This window comes from Symsagittifera roscoffensis, chromosome 3, assembly GCF_963678635.1.
Source record: "Symsagittifera roscoffensis chromosome 3, txSymRosc1.1, whole genome shotgun sequence".
Lineage (NCBI taxonomy): Eukaryota > Metazoa > Xenacoelomorpha > Acoela > Convolutidae > Symsagittifera > Symsagittifera roscoffensis.
Genome location: NC_087064.1, coordinates 79,229,861 through 79,241,293, shown reverse-complemented (window position 1 = coordinate 79,241,293; position 11,433 = coordinate 79,229,861). Strand labels below are relative to the sequence as shown.

Below are 11,433 nucleotides of genomic sequence, written 5' to 3'. Positions count from 1 at the left end.
AAAAACGACACTAAATTGAAGAAAATCAAACATAAAAGGTTTTTCTTTTTTTCTGAATATCGTCGTAACATCCTGTGCTATTTGCATAGCTACCGGCTATCATGGTTTTAAATTGGAGATTGTTTGCCTGACATTTTAATGCAAAACATGTTCAAAAAGTTGCATGTTTGCAATTGAATTAATGTAGGCGATTTTGATTGAGTCGCACATACAAATATTATAATAGGAAAATAAATGTTTCGTTTCAAGGTCAAAAACTTTTTTTTCATACCATTGAAAATTGGGAGAAAAGTTTTCGTTTTTCTTTGTTTTTCATCACATGACAAAATCAAGTACCTTAAATAATCATCGTATCTCATATCTCCTAAAATATCTCATTAAAAAAAATTTCAGTCTTTTTCAAACGACATAGAGAAACTCAAAACATTTTTTCAGTGTCGTGAAAAACTCGTTTAATTTTTTTTTATTTTGGCGTTTTTTGAGTAAATAAGATGAGCAAGCAGGCTTTTTTGTTTTTTTTTCGTCAACCAAATCAATTAACACAATTAATCATTAGATTGAGTGGACTGATAAATCATAATGAAACCTTTGCAACTCTGATTTGAAAGACATTTAAAAACTTTGACACGTTGTCCCAGTGTCGAGAAAAACGGATTTAGATATTTTGAGTTTAAGTTCAATTTCGAGCAAGTAAAGTTTATTATAAAAGGATAAATCACGAAAACTTTGTTTTGCTCCAGTACAATTTTTTTTCGAAAATTGGACAATGAAGTTATTATAGCTAAGTCAACGTAGAAACTAAAATAGAATTACAAAAACTTACGCAAATCCTTCGTACATTACTCAATAAAAAATGGAGAGGAAAATGAAAGTTGCAGATCAACTTTTGTCGACACTGAGAAGACATTTTTGATAATTTTTTGGAATCCGAATAACGTCGAAACTATCAGTGCTTTATTAAAAAACACAAATGGATTTAAAATCAGTAAGAAAAAACACACTTTGTCTCTAATTTTTGAATTGATCAAATCGCTGAACTAAAAGATTTAGGCGTGAAAAACTTATTTTACCTGTATCTTCTTTATTTCTTTCTTACCTTTGACTATTAGTTTGGCGTGCGCCCTGTGTGAATCTGCCACACACGTCACCCCCATGAGGTGCATAAGTCCATCTGTGATCTCCCCCTGTCTCTGCCCCCTGAGGAGTCCCCTGATGTAGAGGCTGTTGTTGGGGTAGACGCCCATGTGCAGTCCCTGTCTGTCCTCCACCTGCAGGGGAAACAGGATCTCTGGCTCACCATCCTAAACACACTTGCAAATTGAGACATGATACTTGGTGGATTTTTTCCGTCAGTGTACGATTCACTCTTATTATCCTCACTTTGTTCATAGCATCACACATATAATCTCAATGATGAACTCAGCGTAGTATTAAGCGATATCAATCATGACCCTCGCACATTATTGCTCCGACTTTTAAACCAATTTCAGCAATCAAAACACTAAATTTCAGCCAACAATTTTTATACTTCGATGAAATTATTGTTTCCCAAATCAAATTCTAAAATCATTTTGACCTGCGTTCTGTTCATTTTGGGGGTCTTATGCACTAAACGACCCAAAATTAGTTTTTCTACATAGAACTAAAAATTTTTGTGTTGAGTCTGATTGGCTAATTCAACAACGCGTACGTTTCGTCAATTAATATTTCAAGCAGATAAAATCTTGTCTGGGGAAAGTTTCACGAATGACGTAAAATTACTTTTTTTATGTGACCAAGTTTTACATTTTCTTTAATTTCGGCTCAAGTTTTTATCTGCTAGAAACGTTGACTGAAATGCCTGACCATGTTGCTTGAGTTTGATTGGGCCAATCAGGTTCAACCGCATAACTTTCAGCTCAAGTTATACAAACATTGATTTTGGGCCGTTTAGAGCATAAGACCCCATTTTGGTAAAGTTCTGAAGATTTATTAACTTCCAATTTGGCCATAATCTTCGACTTAATTGTGCGCGCTTTCGAGAATTTATCTATGATGCTTTCACGCAACTCATTTAAACGTGGCGACTTTTCCGGAATGAATTGAATTGTAAAACAATAAATCGCCCGCGATCAGTTTTTAACAAGTTTTTTCAATAAAGCAATTATCTCGGACGCTTTGAACTTATTCTCGCTTTAAAGATTTTTTATATAATGCTGGAAGCGTAACGCGAACTATTTATGCGTTGAGATGTATCCCGTAAATTTTGAAATGTAGAGAAGACTGCTCATATCAGGGGAACGCGTAAAATTTTCCGGCTGCTCCTAAAAGTGTATGGAACAGTTTTCGACTAAATTAAGAAATTGATAAAGTTTCCAAAAAAATTTCTTCAAAAAAAATTCTTCCCTCTTAGTTCCTTTCACAGGCTGAGTAAAGTTGATGTAATTACCATCCACACAGATAGATGTAATTACCGTCTAAAAAAATTAAAATAGGAACAAGTGGCTCGCATCAAGATAATTGGAAGAAATTCCTGAGCCGGACTCGCAAAATAGCCCAAAATTACAAATTAGCGAACGTCAAAACACTGGCGATGAAAATATCGCAAATAAAAGACTACTTTGCCAAAAGTGCCAATCAATGTTCTATTTTTCAAAAACATTTCGAAACGTATTAAAAAGTTAACGGAACATTCATGACTTTGCCATGATGCGAACAGCTTCGTTGATTTTTTTTATTATTGATAGCAATTAATGAAAGTATTATTAGAAATGCCGTTTGCTGGCACTTTAAGGAAGGATTGACCAAAACTTGCCTTTTTTGGCTCTCGTGTTTTTCCTTAAAAACTTCAATCGCGCAGAAAAAAAAATTAATCAAAAATTTCAAATTAAGGAAAATTTAAGGTGCCCAAAAGGAAAATATAACTAAAATTTTCAGCTTGAAATAACTTCTATACGCAATGCTTAAACGCAAAATCGAAATGAGTGTGAACAAGATGGCTCATTTCTAGGCGAATGCCTGAATGTTTCGACTGCCCTGTAAATCTCGCCCCACCATCCAGGCTACCTAAAGAACTGAATACTTTAACAAGGGTCTAACAACGTATTGATTAGACCAAATTGTTGGTGTTTGGCAATTCAGCAGACAATTGTTATTAGAATATCAGTTTTTTTAATAGATTTTATACCAAAAACTGCTTAAATTTCTGAGGAAATTAAAACGCTCAAAGCAATTCTTCAACGTTTCCATTTCTAAATATAGAATAAGCTATCACCTGCTCATGCTCAATTTCTATGCTAAAATTATTCGAAAATGTTTGTTCTTATTCCGCTCTAAAAAAGTCAAATTGAATGTCTTAAGTTGACTCAGCACTCGCTTTATTTTTTTACCCATAGAGAAATTCAAAATTTGAAGAAAAAAAAATACTCAAAAAGTTATGTTTTTGATTTAATGATTTTTTGACTTAAAATTTTCATGTCTTATTTTTGTAACACTAATTGAGTTGAGTCTATCATTTGTTTTAGAAATTTTTCTGAACCACTGAACAAGCCACTCAGGCGCTAACAGCACAAAATCTATCGTTAATTGTCTCAAACTAGCAATTTTCATAAGACGATAGTTATACGGAAAAAGATCAACGGATATTTTTTTGTATTTTGAGCTCAAGGTATCAATACTTTTCATATAGTAGAAAAAAAAATCCCTCGAAACGGCCAGTTGAACAATTGAAGAAAAATTAACCCCACATATCAATACTTTCTTCGAAACTCAGGACAACAATTGCAGCTACTAACTCAGTATTTGAAAAATTTACTTGTCTAAAATTATCTGACAATAATTTAAATCAAAAAGACGAATACATCGCTGTCTGCAGATTGATTAAAAAGTTTGAAAATGTGGCCCTCGTTTTTATACCAAATTGGCCATTTCAAATCCCAGTTTATTTAACAAAAAACTTTGCAGGTGAACATTTTATCATTTTATGATCTTCAATATGTCGTTATATTTCATATCTTCAAAAAAATTCTTCAAAAATTGTCATTGATTGAGTTCAAATTAACTTAGAGTAAATTTTCCCCCCTATAATTAGTCCGTTTTATTGGCGGTTAAAAATGGTCAATTTATACAATTTGCTTTATTTTTTTTCTATAACTTTTAAGGCATAAGCTATGGTCAGTTCATCAGGCTCCGTGGTGTGAAAATTGAATTGAGACAAGCTATTTTGGACGCAAGTTTTATCGGCTAGCTTATGAGTTCACTTGTGAGGGGGTTGAATTTTCAAAAAAAAATTTGAGTAGAAAAATCATCAGTTGAGATCAGGTGATGTAATCATAGAACAGACTTCTAAGTCGTCATTCAGAGTCGGTGTAGCGAGTGGTTTTGCAAGTTAAATTTCAAGACCAAATAAGTTTGTCATTGGCGGCCTGCCTTTTTAGCATGCATGCATGCCAGTTTTTGTGAAAATCGGAAACGGTGAACCAAAAAATTACTTAAAAAAACTCGCAGCTGGGGAAAGGAGAAAATAAAACCAGATATTTGAACTGTGATATTTGATTTTTTTTTTCCAATTTCCAAACTTTTAACAAAGAAACCAAATGGTGCATGTAGGTAGAGTATGTCCATATCACATTATTTCGCTTCTCCCTTTTTTCCTACTTTTTTCACTGAGTATATTAATAAGCTTACAGGCGGTTATTGCTCTGGCGTGGTCGACAAACGAGCAACAGATTTGTTGACTCAGTTGCAGAAGACAAACTGAGCAAAGGGGGAGATATGTTACATAAGCAAACAACAGACACCCGTGTTAAACAAACAACAGTCCCGAAAAAACATGGTATAAAATTGACAAATAAACATAGTATAAAATAGCAAAAACGAACTAAAGAACCTGCCACCCCCTTTTGAGAACATAAAACTTTTTGTATCAGGGAAAAGCCCCAAGTTCTTCGACTGCCGTTTGATTTCTAAAAAAACTTCTAAAAAAATTTTTTGATTTAAAAAGTGATGTAACTTTGAAAATTTTTTCTTTCCTTCAAATTTTTATTTGGAATAATTTCCCACACGCTCGGCAAAGTTCAAAGTGATGTATTTAGCTACTATTACCGTGTGAGTAAGACCAAATAGCTTGCCCCAATTCAATTTGGAATGTTTTTTGAGCCCTTTTTTCGCTACACTAGCCTTAACAATACAAAATTAATCGCGCGTTAATTGGTCAAACTATAGCCAAATAGAGAATTTTTAAAATGGAGGATCGCAGATCGTCAATACCTTTTACATCACTTTTAGAAAAACTTTTAGGGTCGGAATACAAATAATATTCCTTACGAGGCCAAACTGATCCTTGGATATTTGCGGTCCACTTGCAATTTGAGAACAATGTAAAGACTTGTCTCCGTATTCCAGGAGCCCATATGCACCAATTGGTGCGTATAGGCACCTGGAATCTACACAGAGACGGATTTAGGGGGAAGGGCGGATACCCCCCCCCCCCTCAGGGATTTGACTCCATCACCAACCAAAGGGTCCCCACGTTTGGTATTATTTTATGACGTCTCTATTCGGCTGACCAACCCTAAAATGTTCTTCAGGTTTTTTTGTTAAAATTTTCCAAAAAGAGCCCAAAAACGGGCGCTTTTGCTTTTTCAAAGATTTGTCTGTGGCGCTAAAATTGTCAAAATAGGGTTTTTATTGGATTGTGGGAGCGCTCGGAAAATTAATTCGGTCCAACTAAACAAAAGTAGAAAAAATCTTTTGCAACCCCTCCTCGAGAAAGTATTAGACCGGCACTTGAATCCGGATACAAGTCTATAAATATGCTCTACTATTGTAGGTGGAAACCACCCGCATCTAAGAAAAGTGAAAGATAAATCAATCACAATGGATTTTATGGTCTAAAATTTTAACAAGACAACAAAAAGGAACAAAAACTCATCTTTTTAATCAATTTAAAATTGATTAAAAAGAATTTTTTCCAATTTATAATTGTTTTGCGTACTCGATTTCCAAAATTGATTTTGTCAAATTGCAAAATAATTGCACTCCCACCTCTATTTTTGCCCTTTGCCAACTTACCTTTCCCCTAAAAATTGTCCCCTTGTCCTTTACTCCAGCCAACCCACACCCTCTCCCTACCAAAAGAACCAACCATCCGATCTCATCATCATAACCAACCTCTTCTCATCCCCCAACGTTTGGCTCTTTACCAACTTACACCCCCAACATTTGCCTCTATATCCCTTACCCACCAAACCTCAATCAAAACCAGCCCCCTACGTTGTAATTCTTGAATTTATTACATTTGGCCAAATGATTTTTGGTCAATTGTTGAGAATACAAGTCAAAAAGGCCAATTTTGGAAGATGTGTACTCAAATTTTGCATTTTTGGCTCGCGACTCCTGTCAAAATTACTTAAATACTTACAATACTTGCATAAACAAATACATACATACATACAAACATACATACATATAAACATACATACATACGTACATACATACTACATACATACATACAAACATACACACATACATACATACATACATACATACATACATACATACATACATACACACATACATGCATACATACATACATACATACATACATACATACATACATACATACATAAATATATACATACATACATACATACATACATACATACATACATACATACATACATACATACATACATACATACATACATACATACATACATACATACATACATACATACATACATTATGTATGTATGTATGTATGTATGTATGTCTGTATGTATGTATTTATGTATGTATGATTGAATGTATGTATGTAAGTATGTAAGTAAGTAAGTATGTATGTATGTATGTATGTATGATACATACATACATACATACATACATACATACATACATACATACATACTTACTTACTTACATACTTACATACATACATTCAATCATACATACATAAATACATGCATACATACATAAATACATACATTCATACATACATACAAAGAAACATACATACATAGATACATAGATTTATACATACATACAAACATACATATATCTATAAAAACGTTTCCCAAAATTCCCCTAAAGTTTTTAAGCAAGTTAAGAAAATTGTTGGAAGCAATAAAATTGAGAAATATAAAATGAATAACAAGAATTTGAAAAAAATAACAAGCAGAGACAAAAGTTGAACTTAATTTTAAAACGTTGCATCTCAATAAAGTGGAAAAATTGATTATAATGAAGTTTCCTTGTCTTATCTATAGAAGTGAGAAAAAAGCTAATACAATTGAATGGCAAAAAGTTTTAAGGCTTTTTCAAATTATGGCAAAATGTTCCATATATAATTGATTTAATCGAGTAATTTTCACTTTTGTAGACACTGACAAAAAAAATCAGTTTTGATTAGTTTATATTCATGGAAATCCAGTGCAGGCACGTACCGAAAAACCGAAAAGTTGCTGAATTTCCGCACGAACACCTTGTAACGTCTAGTTTGTCAGCACGTTAGTTTTGTCGCGCAACCCTCAACGAGCAACTATAGCTACTTATTGCGGATTCCCCAAGTCTCGGTGGGTTCTGCAAAACTTCATTCATACACTGAGTTGGTTGGTATAGTATTATTGTATTCGACTCTCAAAAACAATGGCACTAAAAACAGGGTTGTTTGATTTAGATCAAGTTGATTTAAATTGGTTTTAAATCACAGAATAATCACCAAAAAAAATGAGTGAAACCAGAGAAACAGGTTTGAAGTAAATGAATTATGTTTCTCGACCAAAAATGATTGATATCCGAAACAAACAATGTTTTGATAAAAAATCAAAAAATCGTTTAGATTGAAACGGGTTTTTGATAATCCATTTTTTATCATTTATTCAAAAAAGATTTTTCTTGAAACCCTGACTAAAAACCTGAGCAAAAATTTTAATTAAAAAAATTCATGGAATGAGAAGAATACCAGAGTCAAAAATAAGTACGAAACTGTTTGTTCATCACTACAAAAAAAAAACGCATAAATAAGTTCAAGGTTATGACTAAAGTCTTCAAACTCTCAGAAATTCTTGATCACAGTTGAAATTATTTTTTTTTGATTTTGAACTCAAGGTGTCCGTATCTTCATGAGAGTATAATTTAATTTTTTCGAAAAATTTTACTCTGATGGCCTAAAGTTTTTTTTTTTGACAAAAATATTCAATATGGTCTATACCTTTTCAAAAATTGAATCCAAATGCGAATGGAGCAAAATTTCCAATTCGGTCTTAACTGTATATTTTTACAATTGAAATTATCTTTTTGATTTTGAACTCAAGGTGGTGTCGGTATCTTCATGAGAGTATAATTTAATTTATTTGAAACTTTTTACTCTTATGTCCTAAAGTTTTTTGTTTGACAAAAATATTCAATATGATCCATACCTCTTTAAAAATTTAATCTAGTTGAATGGAGCAAAACTTCCAATTCGGTCTTAACTGCTTATTTTCACAGTTGAAATTAGCTTTCTGATTTTGAGCTCAAGGTGTCGGTATCTTCATGAGGGTATTTTTTCTGAAAAATTTTACTTTGATTGCCGAAGTTTTTTTTGTTTGACAAAGTACTTCAAAATGATCCATATTTCTTCAAAAATTGAAGTCAATTGTATTGAAGCAGCAAATGCATTGAACCAATTTGATCATAACTGTTTTTTATTTCGTGTCTTTTTCAAATTCCATGAGTTGTGAATAACTTTGCTCAGATTTTTGCCTCGCGCAGCCTAGTGAGATCAAAACGCTTCTTCCAAAAAAAGTTGTTAATAAAATTTAATTGATAGTTTTCTGTTGCTGATAAAAGCACCAAACACTTCTTTTCACAAATGATTTTAAAAAATAAAACACGGTACTTGTATAGATTTATGAAAGCTATGAAGTGTTTCAACTCTGATTCTCATGTAACTTTTGAAGGCGGAATGTTGTTCCAATTGTCATTTGATGTTCCGACTATTCGGAGTGCAATTCGATCCCCAATGAAAGTACGTTTTAGCTATGAATCAGTCTGTTCTAGAAAATAGAACCATATCGATTTTTCACAACTGTCATTACGTCCTCTACACCAGTGAAAGGATATTTAAGTTGATAACATTTGTAAAATATACGTAGCAGCCAATGATTTTCAAACTGTCGATATTGAAAAAACTGGCGAGGATATGCTTGATCAGAGCTTTCCAGTGTCAAAATCAAAAACGATATGTTTTTGTTCCGATAATCAAAAATTTTGTGGTTTTTTACCCAAACATTCGTTTTGTGAGCTAAATTTTTTGACAAGCAATTTTTTTCAGAGCATCAAAAAAATTTTGATGAACTGATAATATAAAAAAATGTTAGGTAGGTAGGGGTGGGGGTAAGTAGGGGTGGGGTAGGGTTAAGAAGAATAAACAGGGGGAAAGGGTGAACGAGAGTGGAGAAAATGACTGGTAAGAGGATTAAACGGGCGTTATAAAATTGAGTAGATTTAGAATTCGAGTAGGCCGTGAGTATTTTCATTTTGCAAAAAAAATATAGAGATTACAATCCATTGTAATCAATATTAATGGATTTTAAATGACTTATAATTTAATATATGGGATTTTAACGGATTGTTTTTTTACGGAAATAATCGATTATAATACAAAATAGTCAATTTTGTGGTCTAAATTTGCTACCTAATGGATTATAATGACAATATTTGTTTGACAACTTTTTTCCATTATTATCGATTTTTATCCATGAAACTCTGTCGCGGGACGCCACATTGTTCCGACTTTTTATCAACCCAAAATTTTAAAAGACAAAAGTTTCGAAAAATCTTCCCGAGTTGCGCTGGTAATCGTCATCAATTTCAATTACAAAAATTTTAAAAATCAGGGCAAAGACTTAGATGTTCTGAGTGTCCTGTAACATCTATGAAAAAGTTAAAGGTTACGAAAAATGATACAAATTACAAATTACAAAAAACTGTTCTTCATTGTATCCTGCTACGCGCTATCTAAAGTACAAATGAGTGTGGTACTTGCCTGAATTTTAAAAAGAAAATTTTCAGTATTGTCTAAAGCGTTTCGTATGAATTTCTATTAATAAAAACTACCAATGTATCTATGTAACTTATTATCTGAGACTCTATGGGAAAATAAGGAAAAATTCAAGCAAACAGCGCCAAAAAAATCAAAAAATCAGGCCATTAATGTAATAATTTTGTGTTCAAGCCAGACACTTATAATCAAACACCATGAAATTGTAACCAAATACGTTTACAATACAGTGCTTGTCGAGAGACTACCAAAAGGGCATCAAGCTGCCGGTGACATCTTAGGTGAAATGAGACAAGTTCTTGCTTCTGAATAGCCTCTGCTTCGAGATGGGGGGAGGGGTTTCGTGTTCAGTAATAGCTGGGTGAGCCTAAGTTGATGTGAGTGGATTGTATACTTATGTCGTACCTTTGGGTGCAGCTCCCAGAATATGACAGATGAGTTGTCTGCGGCACAGTGGAACAGAGCATCCTCACCCACCCCCACCTCCTCATCCTTCGGCTCCACTCTGAACGCCATGGAGTCTAAACAGTCCCTAATAATGAATTTGACCATGACATCACAACCAAAACACAAGAAAGGGACCTCTTACAACCCTTTTCAATTATACTCATCGCTTTCTGTCTGAGACTCAACTGCTCGTGTATAATAATTAGGTCCCCCCTCTCTTGCTTCTTATTTTTGCTTACCCTTCACCACCAGATGCACCACTGACTCACTCTTGGCAACAACCCACCCCCTTTTTCCTCCCCCTCTCTCTGTTATGTTGTTGTTGATGCTGCTGTTGTAGGGTGTGGGTGGGGGGTTTTGGACGGCGGAGTAGAGATAGGCTGTGCATATGTAAGTGCCTGCTGTCTGTTTGCTCACATTCCGGATAGACAGAGACCCATCCTCAGTCGTCCAAACTCTATCAAACACAATAAAAACCCAGAATGAACAGTTTTATACTCATCAGATAAGAACAGTTTTATACTCATAATAATGATAATAAATTAATTGTTTCCAAAGGATATCTAGTCACAGAGTTCTTCATATAAATTCACAAAAACTAAATCGATTGGGAGAACACTATTAGACCAGCACGAAACGTATTCAGATATCTCATTAAGCGCAGATTAAAAGATGTCTTATTTCTTAGATCCAATGGATCGGTCTATTGATAGAACTAAACGTACAACTTAATACATTTCTTAAAAACTTTTTTTTTTTCGTTTTTTCGCTGGCGTTATCCACATAAAATTTAGAAACCACAAGAAACAGATTCTTAAGAATTCAGCAAAAAAACTCTCAAACGCTATAAAATTGTGTTTCCAGAAAAGTAGTTTTCAAAAATTTATGATTAAAATTATTCTATTGAATCAACAAGAAGTCCCGTTAAAAAATTAAACACTTCAAGAAAACTGACTCAATAACAA

The 11,433-nt window shown here is 33.4% G+C and overlaps 1 protein-coding gene across 1 annotated transcript in view; it reads right to left on the bottom strand.

Annotated features, from left to right (window-relative positions):
• Positions 1-11,433, bottom strand: part of LOC134841850 (uncharacterized) — a 135,476-nt gene that overhangs the window by 93,775 nt on the left and 30,268 nt on the right. The window contains exons 7-9 of the mRNA XM_063857889.1: positions 10,708-10,925; positions 10,427-10,542; positions 1,097-1,301 (exon numbers count right to left, since the gene is read on the bottom strand). Coding sequence (XP_063713959.1) covers positions 1,097-1,301; positions 10,427-10,542; positions 10,708-10,925 — 539 coding nt within the window. The remainder of the gene's footprint in view (positions 1-1,096; positions 1,302-10,426; positions 10,543-10,707; positions 10,926-11,433) is intronic.